General features: G+C 45.2%; 1 protein-coding gene across 2 annotated transcripts in view; it reads right to left on the reverse strand.

The window, feature by feature from the left end:
- Positions 1–17,500, reverse strand: part of LOC110513658 (glypican-6) — a 361,504-nt gene that overhangs the window by 32,672 nt on the left and 311,332 nt on the right. Inside the window, exons 6-7 of one of the 2 annotated variants that reach the window (XM_090206943.1) lie at positions 5,378–5,527; positions 2,790–2,819 (exon numbers count right to left, since the gene is read on the reverse strand). In XM_090206943.1, the coding sequence (XP_090063069.1) occupies positions 2,790–2,819; positions 5,378–5,527 (180 nt within the window). The remainder of the gene's footprint in view (positions 1–2,789; positions 2,820–5,377; positions 5,528–17,500) is intronic. The other variant, XM_090206942.1, reaches the window with a different exon arrangement.

Raw genomic sequence — 17,500 nt, forward strand, 5'->3', positions numbered from 1 at the left:
TCTTATTGGTTTCCTTTAGTAGTGGTTTATTTTCAGACATTCGACCACGAAGGCCTGATTCACGCAGGTGTGTCCAAACTTGGGGGTGCGGAATGGAATTATAATATTTTATTATTCATTACATATGTTCAGGGATGGGGGGGGGGGGTCTCAGATGGTTGAGGTGCCGCTCTCAGGGAATTGTGGGGGATTCGCGGTGCACTGGGGCAGGGTGTTGACCCTGGGTGGTTCTGTGGGTCTCTCTAGATGGGAGTCTGTTAGATGATTAATGTAAATGGTTCAGTGGGTCTCTCTAGATGGGAGTCTGTTAGATGACTAATGTAAATGTAAGATAAAATACAAAATATATGAGTACATAAAATATATAATAGCTGACAATAAAAACATGTATATTTGAGTACATAAAATACAATATATAATACCTAGCAGCATCACACACTACAGCTATACAGCCTCCTGTAGCAGCATCAGACACTTCAGCTAGACTACAGCCTCCTGTAGCAGTATCAGACACTACAGCTATACATCTAGACTACAACCTCCTGTAGCAGCATCAGACACTTCAGTTATACATCTAGACAACAACCTCCTGTAGCAGCATCAGACACTTCAGCTAGACTACAACCTCCTGTAGCAGCATCAGACACTTCAGCTAGACTACAACCTCCTGTAGCAGCATCAGACACTTCAGCTAGACTACAACCTCCTGTAGCAGCATCAGACACTTCAGTTATACATCTAGACTACAACCTCCTGTAGCAGCATCAGACACTTCAGTTATACATCTAGACTACAACCTCCTGTAGCAGCATCAGACACTTCAGTTATACATCTAGACTACAACCTCCTGTAGCAGCATCAGACACTTCAGCTAGACTACAACCTCCTGTAGCAGCATCAGACACTACAGTTATACAGCCTCCTGTAGCAGCATCAGACACTTCAGTTATACATCTAGACAACAACCTCCTGTAGCAGCATCAGACACTTCAGCTAGACTACAACCTCCTGTAGCAGCATCAGACACTTCAGCTAGACTACAACCTCCTGTAGCAGCATCAGACACTTCAGCTAGACTACAACCTCCTGTAGCAGCATCAGACACTTCAGCTAGACTACAGCCTCCTGTAGCCACATCAGACACTTCAGTTATACATCTAGACTACAGCCTCCTGTAGCAGCATCAGACACTACAGCTAGACTACAGCCTCCTGTAGCAGCATCAGACACTTCAGCTAGACTACAGCCTCCTGTAGCGGCATCAGACACTACAGCTATACATCTAGACTTCTGCCTCCTGTAGCAGCATCAGACACTACATCTAGACCACAGCCTCCTGTAGCAGCATCAGAACTACAGCTAGACTACAGCCTCCTGTAGCAGCATCAGACACTTCAGCTAGACTACAGCCTCCTGTAGCAGCATCAGACACTACATCTAGACTACAGCCTCCTGTAGCGGCATCAGACACTTCAGCTAGACTACAACCTCCTGTAGCAGCATCAGACACTTCAGCTAGACTACAACCTCCTGTAGCAGCATCAGACACTTCAGCTAGACTACAACCTCCTGTAGCAGCATCAGACACTTCAGTTATACATCTAGACTACAACCTCCTGTAGCAGCATCAGACACTTCAGTTATACATCTAGACTACAACCTCCTGTAGCAGCATCAGACACTTCAGCTAGACTACAACCTCCTGTAGCAGCATCAGACACTACAGTTATACAGCCTCCTGTAGCAGCATCAGACACTTCAGTTATACATCTAGACAACAACCTCCTGTAGCAGCATCAGACACTTCAGCTAGACTACAACCTCCTGTAGCAGCATCAGACACTTCAGCTAGACTACAACCTCCTGTAGCAGCATCAGACACTTCAGCTAGACTACAACCTCCTGTAGCAGCATCAGACACTTCAGCTAGACTACAACCTCCTGTAGCAGCATCAGACACTTCAGCTAGACTACAGCCTCCTGTAGCCACATCAGACACTTCAGTTATACATCTAGACTACAGCCTCCTGTAGCAGCATCAGACACTACAGCTAGACTACAGCCTCCTGTAGCAGCATCAGACACTTCAGCTAGACTACAGCCTCCTGTAGCGGCATCAGACACTACAGCTATACATCTAGACTTCTGCCTCCTGTAGCAGCATCAGACACTACATCTAGACCACAGCCTCCTGTAGCAGCATCAGAACTACAGCTAGACTACAGCCTCCTGTAGCAGCATCAGACACTTCAGCTAGACTACAGCCTCCTGTAGCAGCATCAGACACTACATCTAGACTACAGCCTCCTGTAGCGGCATCAGACACTTCAGCTAGACTACAGCCTCCTGTAGCGGCATCAGACACTTCAGCTAGACTACAGCCTCTTGTAGCGGGATCAGACACTTCAGCTAGACTACAGCCTTCTGTAGCAGCATCAGACACTTCAGCTAGACTACAGCCTCCTGTAGCAGCATCAGACACTACAGCTAGACTACAGTCTCCTGTAGCGGCATCAGTCACTTCAGCTAGACTACAACCTCCCGTAGCAGCATCAGAAACTACATCTAGACTACAGCCTCCTGTAGCATCATCATAAACTACATCTAGACTACAGCCTCCTGTAGCAGCATCAGACACTACAGCTATACATCTAGACTACAGCCTCCTGTAGCAGCATCAGACATTACAGATATCTCTCTGAGAGTAATGTTGACAAGTAGGAAGAGGACAGGACAGATCCACAAGACAGATGAGATGAGGTAAGAGGCGGATTGGAAGGAAGGCTTACGCTGTGTTGCATTGTCCTCCACACTGTCCTCTGGGAGCAGCAGAGAAACAGAGAAGAGAGGGATTTAATAGAAAGGCAGATGAGAGAGAGACACAGAGAGAGAAATAAAACCTATACAATGCAAGGAAGGCTATGAATACATGCATTAGTCTGGAAACCAATAGCAACCATAGAACGCGATGAACAGTTCTGGCAAGATATTCAATTCCCCTGCCTCCTCTCTCTTTGGGAGTCTAAGCACCTCTCAACTCATGTTATTACACCTGCCTCAATCATTATGTATTATAACACATTATATTAAAATTATCTTTCCAATCTACATCTTCTCTAAGACAATGTCCTGGTGTTGTCATCCTGGAGGAGTAATGTACTATCCTGGAGGGGTAATGTACCATCCTGGAGGGGTAATGTATCATCCTGGAGGGAAATGTAACATCCCGGAGGGGTAATGTACCATCCCGGAGGGTTAATGTAACATCCCGGAGGGGTAATGTAACATCCTGGGGGGGTAATGTACCATCCTGGAGGGGTAATGTAACATCCTGTAGGGGTAATGTATCATCCTGGAGGGGTAATGTATCATCCCGGAGGGATAATGTATCATCCCGGAGGGGTAGTGTATGGATTTTTCAAGAATTGCTTAAAAGAAAAGTGGGTGTTGAAAATAGGTGTGTAAATATGTATTGACATGCATATGTTGTTTCCTTGAGCTCTTTGTTCCCATAAAACCCTCCATGATGTGACCATCAGGTCTTTGTTCCCATAAAACCCTCCATGATGTGACCACCAGCTCTTTGTTCCCATAAAACCCTCCATGGTGTGACCACCAGCTCTTTGTTCCCATAAAACCCTCCATGATGTGACCACCAGCTCTTTGTTCCCATAAAACCCTCCATGGTGTGACCACCAGCTCTTTGTTCCCATAAAACCCTCCAGGGTGTGACCACCAGCTCTTTGTTCCCATAAAACCATCCAGGGTGTGACCACCAGCTCTTTGTTCCCATAAAACCCTCCATGATGTTACCACCAGCGCTTTGTTCCTATAAAACCCTCCATGGTGTGACCACCAGCTCTTTGTTCCTAGAAAACCCTCCATGGTGTGACCACCAGCTCTTTGTTCCCATAAAACCCTCCATGATTTGACCACCAGCCCTTTGTTCCCAGAAAACCCTCCAGGGTTTGACCATCAAGGTAACAGTAGAGTGAGAGAGCGCTTGAGAGGAGAGAGCACACTTATCCCTGCACACTTCACTCTCCCCTGGGGAGATGACAGGATGGTGGGAGACCGAGGCTGTGTATGAGTCAACACAGAGCCATGACCTGAACATGGAACTGAGGATTCAACTGAGAGGAGGGGCTGGGGTCCAAATGGAGCCCCATTCCCTTTATTCTGCACTACTTTTGACCGGGACCATCAAAACTAGTGCACTATATAGGGAATAGGGTGCCATTTTGGACTCAGAGAAGGACTCAGGGGATAACATAAAAGTGATTTAATCTCAAACTATCTCTCTGCTGGTTCTCTCAGTAGACAGTATGATTTCACACTTCCAGAGACTTCTATAACGTTGGTCTGATATAGAAGATTCTGGTCTCTTGTCTACATCTGAGACTAGAGTGGTTCTCTCCCTGCCACCCTTCCTTCTCCTTCCCCTAACCACAGATCTAGGATCAGATTATCCTACCCCCAACCCTAGATATCTGATACAGAAATGTCTAGAGTAGAGTATCCCTTCACTGTCCTCCTCCCTGTCCTCCTCTCTTACCAGTCTGTCCTTCTCCCTGCCTTCCTCCTTGTCCTCCTCTCTTACCAGTCTGTCCTTCTCCCTGTCCTCCTCTCTTACCAGTCTGTCCTTCTCCCTTACCAGTTTGTCCTTCTCCCTGTCCTCTTCTCTTACCAGTCTGTCCTTCTCCCTTACCAGTCTCTCCTTCTCCCTCTCCTCCTCTCTTACCAGTCTGTCCTTCTCCCTTACCAGTCTGTCCTTCTCCCTGTCCTCCTCTCTTACCAGTCTGTCCTTCTCCCTGCCCTCCTCTCTTACCAGTCTGTCCTTCTCCCTGCCTTCCTCACTGTCCTCCTCTCTTACCAGTCTGTCCTTCTCCCTGCCCTCCTCTCTTACCAGTCTGTCCTTCTCCCTGCCTTCCTCCCTGTCCTCCTCTCTTACCAGTCTGTCCTTCTCCCTGCCCTCCTCTCTTACCAGTCTGTCCTCATCTCTTACCAGTCTGTCCTCCTATCTTACCAGTCTGTACTCCTCTCTTACCCGTCTGTCCTCCTCCCTGTCCTCCTATCCCACCAGTCTGTCCTCCTCCCTGGCCTCATCTCTGACCAGTCTGTCCTCCTCACTGTCCTCATCTCTTACCAGTCTGTCCTCCTCCCTGTCCTCCTATCCCACCAGTCTGTCCTCCTTCCTGTCCTCCTCTCTTACCAGTCTGTCCTCCTCCCTGTCCTCCTATCTTACCAGTCTGTCCTTCTCCCTATCCTCCTCTCTTACCAGTCTGTCCTCTTCCCTGTCCTCATCTCTTACCAGTCTGTCCTCCTCCCTGTCCTCCTCTCTTACCAGTCTGTCCTCCTCCCTGTCCTCATCTCTTACCAGTCTGTCCAGGCTGGTGCCAGCGGCCGTGGTGGGTCTCTCCTCTGGGCTGTAGGGTCTGAATCGGGCGTTGAAGACATCAGAGATCCCCCTGGCTGATCTGCTGCTGCCCATCCCAGACGGCTTGGGCTGACCACACCCCTGGAACACCTGAAAGACCACATAGAGACACACCCTGTTAACTTACTGTGGAGAAAACAAACCTACTTTACAATCCGCCAGGTAGGACAGGGATACCACAGATGTGCATTAGTCATATCGAGGAGTCTTGTTATCTAAAAGGGATTACTACAATGGCAACCTCAACTCGTCAAATATCAACCGATTTGACAATAATAGCCCAGCACCATTCAGTAGACCTACAGCCCAGCACCATTCAGTAGACCTACAGCCCCATTCAGTAGACCTACAGCCCAGCACCGTTCAGTAGACCTACAGCGCCATTCAGTAGACCTACAGCCCCATTCAGTAGACCTACAGCCCAGCGCCATTCAGTAGACCTACAGCCCCATTCAGTAGACCTACAGCCCAGCACCATTCAGTAGACCTACAGCCCAGCACCATTCAGTAGACCTACAGCCCAGCACCATTCAGTAGACCTACAGCCCAGCGCCATTCAGTAGACCTACAGCCCAGCACCATTCAGTAGACCTACAGCCCAGCACCATTCAGTAGACCTACAGCACCATTCAGTAGACCTACAGCACAGCACCATTCAGTTGACCTACAGCCCAGCACCATTCAGTAGACCTACAGCACCATTCAGTAGACCTACAGCACCATTCAGTAGACCTACAGCACAGCACCATTCAGTAGACCTACAGCCCAGCACCATTCAGTAGACATACAGCACCATTCAGTAGACCTACAGCACAGCACCATTCAGTAGACCTACAGCCCAGCGCCATTCAGTAGACCTACAGCCCAACATCATTCAGTAGACCTACAGCACCATTCAGTAGACCTACAGCCCCATTCAGTAGACCTACAGACCCATTCAGTAGACCTACAGCCCCATTCAGTAGACCTACAGACCCATTCAGTAGACCTACAGCCCCATTCAGTAGACCTACAGACCCATTCAGTAGACCTACAGCCCAGCACCATTCAGTAGACCTACAGCCCAGCACCATTCAGTAGACCTACAGCCCCATTCAGTAGACCTACAGCCCCATTCAGTAGACCTACAGCCCCATTCAGTAGACCTACAGCCCAGCACCATTCAGTAGACCTACAGACCCATTCAGTAGACCTACAGCCCAGCACCATTCAGTAGACCTACAGACCCATTCAGTAGACCTACAGCCCAGCACCATTCAGTAGACCTACAGCCCAGCACCATTCAGTAGACCTACAGCCCCATTCAGTAGAACTACAGCCCAGCACCATTCAGTAGACCTACAGCCCCATTCAGTAGACCTACAGCCCAGCACCATTCAGTAGACCTACAGCCCAGCGCCATTCAGTAGACCTACAGCCAAGCGCCATTCAGTAGACCTACAGCCCAGCACCATTCAGTAGACCTACAGCCCAGCACCATTCAGTAGACCTACAGCCAAGCGCCATTCAGTAGACCTACAGCCCCATTCAGTAGACCTACAGACCCATTCAGTAGACCTACAGCGCCATTTAGTAGACCTACAGAACCATTCAGTAGACCTACAGCCCAGCACCGTTCAGTAAACCTACAGCCCAGCACCATTCAGTAGACCTAGAGCCCAGCACCATTCAGTAGACCTACAGCCCAGCACCATTCAGTAGACCTACAGCCCAGCACCATTCAGGAGACCTACAGCCCATCACCATTCAGTAGACCTACAGCCCAGCACCATTCAGTAGACCTACAGCCCAGCACCATTCAGTAAACCTACATCCCAGCACCGTTCAGTAGATCTACAGCCCAGCACCATTCAGTAGACCTACAGCCCAGCACCGTTCAGTAGACCTACAGCCCAGCTCCATTCAGTAGATCTACAGCGCCATTCAGTAGACCTACAGAACCATTCAGTAGAGCTACAGCCCAGCACCATTCAGTAGACCTACAGCCCAGCACCATTCAGTAGACCTACAGCGCCATTCAGTAGACCTACAGCCCAGCGCCATTCAGTAGACCTACAGCGCAGCACCATTCAGGAGACCAACAGCCCAGCACCGTTCAGTAGACCTACAGCCCAGCACCATTCAGTAGACCTACAGCCCAGCACCATTCAGTAGACCTACAGCCCAGAGCCATTCAGTAGACCTACAGCCCAGCACCGTTCAGTAGACCTACAGCTCAGCACCATTCAGTAGACCTACAGCCCAGCACCATTCAGTAGACCTACAGCCCAGCACCATTCAGTAGACCTACAGCCCAGCACCATTCAGTAGACCTACAGCCCAGCACCATTCAGTAGACCTACAGCCCAGCACCATTCAGTAGACCTACAGCCCAGCGCCATTCAGTAGACCTACAGCCCAGCGCCATTCAGTAGACCTACAGCCCAGCGCCATTCAGTAGACCTACAGCCCAGCACCATTCAGTAGACCTACAGCCCAGCACCATTCAGTAGACCTACAGCACCATTCAGCAGACCTACAGCCCAGCACCATTCAGTAGACCTACAGCCCAGAGCCATTCAGTAGACCTACAGCCCAGCACCTTTCAGTAGACCTACAGCCCAGCACCGTTTAGTAGACCTACAGCCCAGCATGGGGTAGGAAGGATCAAGGAAGGAGGGGAGGAGGGGGAGGAAGGAACGGAGGAAGGGGGAGGAAGAAACAGGGGGAGAGGGGAGAGGAAGGAACGGGGGAAGAAGGAATGGGGGAGAAAGGAACGGGGGAGGAGAGGGGAGGAAGGAGCAGGGGAGGAGAGGGGAGGAAGGGACGGGCAGAGACATCTATCTCCTCAGAAACATGGGTCTGTTCTTGGAACAGCTTGACTCTCAGTCATGTCGTGATTCATACTACACTGTAATTTGTGGTTTGGCCTCGTTCAACAGCATGGGGGTTTGAAAACCATTTCCCAATACAGGATTACATTTGAGAGAAATGTTACGAAACCATTAGGACTTTCTGAAACTCCATCATGTTGACCGTGGACTTAACTCACCCTGTCTGACTTAAACGGTATCCATTCTAGACACAAGGCCAACAGACACCAGGGTGTCAGCTGTTCTGAAGAGTCTGAACTTATTGAACAGAACCTTACTGAATGTAAAGAGGTTCTGTTATGGAGTTCTAAATTCCAAGGCAGATAAATGGTATCCATTCTAGACACAAGGCCAACAGACACCAGGGTGTCAGCTGTTCTGAAGAGTCTGAACTTATTGAACAGAACCTTGCTGAATGTAAAGAGGTTCTGTTATGGAGTTCTAAATTCCAAGGCAGACCTCACAGTGAAATGCTGAATACAACAGGTGTAGTAGACCTTACAGTGAAATGCTGAATACAACAGGTGTAGTAGACCTCACAGTGAAATGCTGAATACAACAGGTGTAGTAGACCGTACAGTGAAATGATGAATACAACAGGTGTAGTAGACCTCACAGTGAAATGCTGAATACAACAGGTGTAGTAGACCTCACATTGAAATGCTGAATACAACAGGTGTAGTAGACCTCACAGTGAAATGCTGAATACAACAGGTGTAGTAGACCTCACAGTGAAATGCTGAATACAACAGGTGTAGTAGACCTTACAGTGAAATGCTGAATACAACAGGTGTAGTAGACCTCACAGTGAAATGCTGAATACAACAGGTGTAGTAGACCTTACAGTGAAATGATGAATACAACAGGTGTAGTAGACCTTACAGTGAAATGCTGAATACAACAGGTGGAGTAGACGTTACAGTGAAATGATGAATACAACAGGTGTAGTAGACCTCACAGTGAAATGCTGAATACAACAGGTGTAGTAGACCTCATAGTGAAATGCTGAATACAACAGGTGTAGTAGACCTTACAGTGAAATGCTGAATACAACAGGTGTAGTAGACCTCACAGTGAAATGCTGAATAAAACAGGTGTAGTAGACCTTACAGTGAAATGCTGAATACAACAGGTGTAGTAGACCTCACAGTGAAATGCTGAATACAACAGGTGTAGTAGACCTCACAGTGAAATGCTGAATACAACAGGTGTAGTAGACCTCACAGTGAAATGCTGAATACAACAGGTGTAGTAGACCTCACAGTGAAATGATGAATACAACAGGTGTAGTAGACCTTACAGTGAAATGCTGAATACAACAGGTGTAGTAGACCTCACAGTGAAATGCTGAATACAACAGGTGTAGTAGACCTTACAGTGAAATGATGAATACAACAGGTGTAGTAGACCTCACAGTGAAATGCTGAATACAACAGGTGTAGTAGACCTTACAGTGAAATGCTGAATACAACAGGTGTAGTAGACCTCACAGTGAAATGCTGAATACAACAGGTGTAGTAGACCTCACAGTGAAATGCTGAATACAACAGGTGTAGTAGACCTCACAGTGAAATGCTGATTACAACAGGTGTAGTAGACCTTACATTGAAATGCTGAATACAACAGGTGTAGTAGACCTTACAGTGAAATGCTGAATACAACAGGTGTAGTAGACCTCACAGTGAAATGCTGAATACAACAGGTGTAGTAGACCTCACAGTGAAATGCTGAATACAACAGGTGTAGTAGACCTCACAGTGAAATGCTGAATACAACAGGTGTAGTAGACCTCACAGTGAAATGCTGAATACAACAGGTGTAGTAGACCTCACAGTGAAATTCTGAATACAACAGGTGTAGTAGACCTCACAGTGAAATGATGAATACAACAGGTGTAGTAGACCTCACAGTGAAATGCTGAATACAACAGGTGTAGTAGACCTCACAGTGAAATGCTGAATACAACAGGTGTAGTAGACCTCACAGTGAAATGCTGAATACAACAGGTGTAGTAGACCTTACAGTGAAATGCTGAATACAACAGGTGTAGTAGACCTCACAGTGAAATGCTGAATACAACAGGTGTAGTAGACCTCACAGTGAAATGCTGAATACAACAGGTGTAGTAGACCTCACAGTGAATTGCCGATTACAACAGGTGTAGTAGACCTCACAGTGAAATGCTGAATACAACAGGTGTAGTAGACCTTACAGTGAAATGCCAATTACAACAGGTGTAGTAGACCTCACAGTGAAATGCTGAATACAACAGGTGTAGTAGACCTTACAGTGAAATGCCGATTACAACAGGTGTAGTAGACCTCACAGTGAAATGCTGAATACAACAGGTGTAGATGACCTTACAGTGAAATGCTGAATACAACAGGTGTAGTAGACCTCACAGTGAAATGCTGAATACAACAGGTGTAGTAGACCTTACAGTGAAATGCTGAACACAACAGGTGTAGTAGACCTCACAGTGAAATGCTGAATACAACAGGTGTAGTAGACCTCACAGTGAAATGCTGAATACAACAGGTGTAGTAGACCTTACAGTGAAATGCTGAATACAACAGTTGTAGTAGACCTCACAGTGAAATGCTGAATACAACAGGTGTAGTAGACCTTACAGTGAAATGCTTACTTACGAGCCCTGAACCAACAATGCAGTTTACATAAATATGGATAAGAATAAGAGATAATAGTAACAAGTAATTAAATAGCAGCAGTAAAATCCCAATATATACAGGTGGTACTGATACCGAGTCAATGTGCGGGGGCACCGGTTAGTTGAGGTAGTATGTACATGTAGTTATTCAAGTGCTTAAGCATTGACAATACCTTAGCTGAAACTGTCAGGTTGTTGTCTTTACCCTAGCTGAAACTGTCAGGTTGTTGTCTTTACCCTAGCTGAAACTGTCAGGTTGTTGTCTTTTCCTTAGCTGAAACTGTCATGTTGTCTTTACCCTAGCTGAAACTGTCAGGTTGTTGTCTTTACCCTAGCTGAAACTGTCAGGTTGTTGTCTTTACCTTAGCTGAAACTGTCAGGTTGTTGTCTTTACCTTAGCTGAAACTGTCAGGTTGTTGTCTTTACCCTAGCTGAAACTGTCAGGTTGTTGTCTTTACCTTAGCTGAAACTGTCAGGTTGTTGTCTTTACCCTAGCTGAAACTGTCAGGTTGTTGTCTTTACCTTAGCTGAAACTGTCAGGTTGTTGTCTTTACCCTAGCTGAAACTGTCAGGTTGTTGTCTTTACCTTAGCTGAAACTGTCAGGTTGTTGTCTTTACCTTAGCTGAAACTGTCAGGTTGTTGTCTTTACCTTAGCTGAAACTGTCATGTTGTTGTCTTTACCTTAGCTGAAACTGTCATGTTGTTGTCTTTACCTTAGCTGAAACTGTCATGCTGTTGTCTTTACCTTAGCTGAAACTGTCAGGTTGTTGTCTTTACCCTAGCTGAAACTGTCAGGTTGTTGTCTTTACCTTAGCTGAAACTGTCAGGTTGTTGTCTTTACCTTAGCTGAAACTGTCAGGTTGTTGTCTTTACCTTAGCTGAAACTGTCAGGTTGTTGTCTTTACCTTAGCTGAAACTGTCAGGTTGTTGTCTTTACCTTAGCTGAAACTGTCAGGTTGTTGTCTTTACCTTAGCTGAAACTGTCAGGTTGTTGTCTTTACCTTAGCTGAAACTGTCATGTTGTTGTCTTTACCTTAGCTGAAACTGTCATGCTGTTGTCTTTACCTTAGCTGAAACTGTCAGGTTGTTGTCTTTACCTTAGCTGAAACTGTCAGGTTGTTGTCTTTACCCTAGCTGAAACTGTCAGGTTGTTGTCTTTACCTTAGCTGAAACTGTCATGTTGTTGTCTTTGCCTTAGCTGAAACTGTCAGGTTGTTGTCTTTACCTTAGCTGAAACTGTCAGGTTGTTGTCTTTACCTTAGCTGAAACTGTCAGGTTGTTGTCTTTACCTTAGCTGAAACTGTCAGGTTGTTGTCTTTACCTTAGCTGAAACTGTCAGGTTGTTGTCTTTACCTTAGCTGAAACTGTCAGGTTGTTGTCTTTACCCTAGCTGAAACTGTCAGGTTGTTGTCTTTACCTTAGCTGAAACTGTCAGGTTGTTGTCTTTACCCTAGCTGAAACTGTCAGGTTGTTGTCTTTACCTTAGCTGAAACTGTCAGGTTGTTGTCTTTACCTTAGCTGAAACTGTCAGGTTGTTGTCTTTACCCTAGCTGAAACTGTCAGGTTGTTGTCTTTACCCTAGCTGAAACTGTCAGGTTGTTGTCTTTACCTTAGCTGAAACTGTCAGGTTGTTGTCTTTACCCTAGCTGAAACTGTCAGGTTGTTGTCTTTACCTTAGCTGAAACTGTCAGGTTGTTGTCTTTACCTTAGCTGAAACTGTCAGGTTGTTGTCTTTACCTTAGCTGAAACTGTCATGTTGTTGTCTTTACCTTAGCTGAAACTGTCATGTTGTTGTCTTTACCTTAGCTGAAACTGTCATGCTGTTGTCTTTACCTTAGCTGAAACTGTCAGGTTGTTGTCTTTACCCTAGCTGAAACTGTCAGGTTGTTGTCTTTACCTTAGCTGAAACTGTCAGGTTGTTGTCTTTACCTTAGCTGAAACTGTCAGGTTGTTGTCTTTACCTTAGCTGAAACTGTCAGGTTGTTGTCTTTACCTTAGCTGAAACTGTCAGGTTGTTGTCTTTACCTTAGCTGAAACTGTCAGGTTGTTGTCTTTACCTTAGCTGAAACTGTCAGGTTGTTGTCTTTACCTTAGCTGAAACTGTCAGGTTGTTGTCTTTACCTTAGCTGAAACTGTCATGTTGTTGTCTTTACCTTAGCTGAAACTGTCATGCTGTTGTCTTTACCTTAGCTGAAACTGTCAGGTTGTTGTCTTTACCTTAGCTGAAACTGTCAGGTTGTTGTCTTTACCCTAGCTGAAACTGTCAGGTTGTTGTCTTTACCTTAGCTGAAACTGTCATGTTGTTGTCTTTGCCTTAGCTGAAACTGTCAGGTTGTTGTCTTTACCTTAGCTGAAACTGTCAGGTTGTTGTCTTTACCTTAGCTGAAACTGTCAGGTTGTTGTCTTTACCTTAGCTGAAACTGTCAGGTTGTTGTCTTTACCTTAGCTGAAACTGTCAGGTTGTTGTCTTTACCTTAGCTGAAACTGTCAGGTTGTTGTCTTTACCCTAGCTGAAACTGTCAGGTTGTTGTCTTTACCTTAGCTGAAACTGTCAGGTTGTTGTCTTTACCCTAGCTGAAACTGTCAGGTTGTTGTCTTTACCTTAGCTGAAACTGTCAGGTTGTTGTCTTTACCTTAGCTGAAACTGTCAGGTTGTTGTCTTTACCTTAGCTGAAACTGTCATGTTGTTGTCTTTACCCTAGCTGAAACTGTCAGGTTGTTGTCTTTACCTTAGCTGAAACTGTCAGGTTGTTGTCTTTACCCTAGCTGAAACTGTCAGGTTGTTGTCTTTACCCTAGCTGAAACTGTCAGGTTGTTGTCTTTACCCTAGCTGAAACTGTCAGGTTGTTGTCTTTACCTTAGCTGAAACTGTCAGGTTGTTGTCTTTACCTTAGCTGAAACTGTCAGGTTGTTGTCTTTACCCTAGCTGAAACTGTCAGGTTGTTGTCTTTACCTTAGCTGAAACTGTCAGGTTGTTGTCTTTACCTTAGCTGAAACTGTCAGGTTGTTGTCTTTACCTTAGCTGAAACTGTCAGGTTGTTGTCTTTACCTTAGCTGAAACTGTCAGGTTGTTGTCTTTACCTTAGCTGAAACTGTCAGGTTGTTGTCTTTACCTTAGCTGAAACTGTCATGTTGTTGTCTTTACCCTAGCTGAAACTGTCAGGTTGTTGTCTTTACCTTAGCTGAAACTGTCAGGTTGTTGTCTTTACCCTAGCTGAAACTGTCAGGTTGTTGTCTTTACCTTAGCTGAAACTGTCAGGTTGTTGTCTTTACCCTAGCTGAAACTGTCAGGTTGTTGTCTTTACCTTAGCTGAAACTGTCAGGTTGTTGTCTTTACCTTAGCTGAAACTGTCAGGTTGTTGTCTTTACCTTAGCTGAAACTGTCAGGTTGTTGTCTTTACCTTAGCTGAAACTGTCAGGTTGTTGTCTTTACCTTAGCTGAAACTGTCAGGTTGTTGTCTTTACCCTAGCTGAAACTGTCAGGTTGTTGTCTTTACCTTAGCTGAAACTGTCAGGTTGTTGTCTTTACCTTAGCTGAAACTGTCAGGTTGTTGTCTTTACCTTAGCTGAAACTGTCAGGTTGTTGTCTTTACCCTAGCTGAAACTGTCAGGTTGTTGTCTTTACCTTAGCTGAAACTGTCATGCTGTTGTCTTTACCTTAGCTGAAACTGTCAGGTTGTTGTCTTTACCTTAGCTGAAACTGTCAGGTTGTTGTCTTTACCCTAGCTGAAACTGTCAGGTTGTTGTCTTTACCTTAGCTGAAACTGTCATGCTGTTGTCTTTACCCTAGCTGAAACTGTCAGGTTGTTGTCTTTACCTTAGCTGAAACTGTCATGTTGTCTTTACCTTAGCTGAAACTGTCAGGTTGTTGTCTTTACCTTAGCTGGAACTGTCATGCTGTTGTCTTTACCTTAGCTGAAACTGTCATGTTGTTGTCTTTACCTTAGCTGAAACTGTCAGGTTGTTGTCTTTACCTTAGCTGAAACTGTCAGGTTGTTGTCTTTACCCTAGCTGAAACTGTCAGGTTGTTGTCTTTACCCTAGCTGAAACTGTCAGGTTGTTGTCTTTACCCTAGCTGAAACTGTCAGGTTGTTGTCTTTACCTTAGCTGAAACTGTCATGTTGTTGTCTTTACCCTAGCTGAAACTGTCAGGTTGTTGTCTTTACCTTAGCTGAAACTGTCAGGTTGTTGTCTTTACCCTAGCTGAAACTGTCAGGTTGTTGTCTTTACCTTAGCTGAAACTGTCATGTTGTTGTCTTTACCCTAGCTGAAACTGTCAGGTTGTTGTCTTTACCTTAGCTGAAACTGTCAGGTTGTTGTCTTTACCTTAGCTGAAACTGTCAGGTTGTTGTCTTTACCCTAGCTGAAACTGTCAGGTTGTTGTCTTTACCTTAGCTGAAACTGTCAGGTTGTTGTCTTTACCTTAGCTGAAACTGTCAGGTTGTTGTCTTTACCCTAGCTGAAACTGTCAGGTTGTTGTCTTTACCTTAGCTGAAACTGTCAGGTTGTTGTCTTTACCTTAGCTGAAACTGTCAGGTTGTTGTCTTTACCTTAGCTGAAACTGTCAGGTTGTTGTCTTTACCTTAGCTGAAACTGTCAGGTTGTTGTCTTTACCCTAGCTGAAACTGTCATGTTGTTGTCTTTGCCTTAGCTGAAACTGTCAGGTTGTTGTCTTTACCTTAGCTGAAACTGTCAGGTTGTTGTCTTTACCTTAGCTGAAACTGTCAGGTTGTTGTCTTTACCTTAGCTGAAACTGTCAGGTTGTTGTCTTTACCTTAGCTGAAACTGTCAGGTTGTTGTCTTTACCTTAGCTGAAACTGTCAGGTTGTTGTCTTTACCTTAGCTGAAACTGTCAGGTTGTTGTCTTTACCCTAGCTGAAACTGTCAGGTTGTTGTCTTTACCCTAGCTGAAACTGTCATGTTGTTGTCTTTGCCTTAGCTGAAACTGTCAGGTTGTTGTCTTTACCTTAGCTGAAACTGTCAGGTTGTTGTCTTTACCTTAGCTGAAACTGTCAGGTTGTTGTCTTTACCTTAGCTGAAACTGTCAGGTTGTTGTCTTTACCTTAGCTGAAACTGTCAGGTTGTTGTCTTTACCTTAGCTGAAACTGTCAGGTTGTTGTCTTTACCTTAGCTGAAACTGTCAGGTTGTTGTCTTAACCTTAGCTGAAACTGTCAGGTTGTTGTCTTTACCTTAGCTGAAACTGTCAGGTTGTTGTCTTTACCTTAGCTGAAACTGTCAGGTTGTTGTCTTTACCCTAGCTGAAACTGTCATGTTGTTGTCTTTGCCTTAGCTGAAACTGTCAGGTTGTTGTCTTTACCTTAGCTGAAACTGTCAGGTTGTTGTCTTTACCTTAGCTGAAACTGTCAGGTTGTTGTCTTTACCTTAGCTGAAACTGTCAGGTTGTTGTCTTTACCCTAGCTGAAACTGTCAGGTTGTTGTCTTTACCTTAGCTGAAACTGTCATGCTGTTGTCTTTACCTTAGCTGAAACTGTCAGGTTGTTGTCTTTACCTTAGCTGAAACTGTCAGGTTGTTGTCTTTACCCTAGCTGAAACTGTCAGGTTGTTGTCTTTACCTTAGCTGAAACTGTCATGCTGTTGTCTTTACCCTAGCTGAAACTGTCAGGTTGTTGTCTTTACCTTAGCTGAAACTGTCATGTTGTCTTTACCTTAGCTGAAACTGTCAGGTTGTTGTCTTTACCTTAGCTGGAACTGTCATGCTGTTGTCTTTACCTTAGCTGAAACTGTCATGTTGTTGTCTTTACCTTAGCTGAAACTGTCAGGTTGTTGTCTTTACCTTAGCTGAAACTGTCAGGTTGTTGTCTTTACCCTAGCTGAAACTGTCAGGTTGTTGTCTTTACCCTAGCTGAAACTGTCAGGTTGTTGTCTTTACCCTAGCTGAAACTGTCAGGTTGTTGTCTTTACCTTAGCTGAAACTGTCATGTTGTTGTCTTTACCCTAGCTGAAACTGTCAGGTTGTTGTCTTTACCTTAGCTGAAACTGTCAGGTTGTTGTCTTTACCCTAGCTGAAACTGTCAGGTTGTTGTCTTTACCTTAGCTGAAACTGTCATGTTGTTGTCTTTACCCTAGCTGAAACTGTCAGGTTGTTGTCTTTACCTTAGCTGAAACTGTCAGGTTGTTGTCTTTACCTTAGCTGAAACTGTCAGGTTGTTGTCTTTACCCTAGCTGAAACTGTCAGGTTGTTGTCTTTACCTTAGCTGAAACTGTCAGGTTGTTGTCTTTACCTTAGCTGAAACTGTCAGGTTGTTGTCTTTACCCTAGCTGAAACTGTCAGGTTGTTGTCTTTACCTTAGCTGAAACTGTCAGGTTGTTGTCTTTACCTTAGCTGAAACTGTCAGGTTGTTGTCTTTACCTTAGCTGAAACTGTCAGGTTGTTGTCTTTACCTTAGCTGAAACTGTCAGGTTGTTGTCTTTACCCTAGCTGAAACTGTCATGTTGTTGTCTTTGCCTTAGCTGAAACTGTCAGGTTGTTGTCTTTACCTTAGCTGAAACTGTCAGGTTGTTGTCTTTACCTTAGCTGAAA

The sequence above is a fragment of the Oncorhynchus mykiss genome, chromosome 18 (genome assembly GCF_057628025.1).
Source record: "Oncorhynchus mykiss isolate SJ-2025 chromosome 18, ASM5762802v1, whole genome shotgun sequence".
NCBI lineage: Eukaryota > Metazoa > Chordata > Actinopteri > Salmoniformes > Salmonidae > Oncorhynchus > Oncorhynchus mykiss.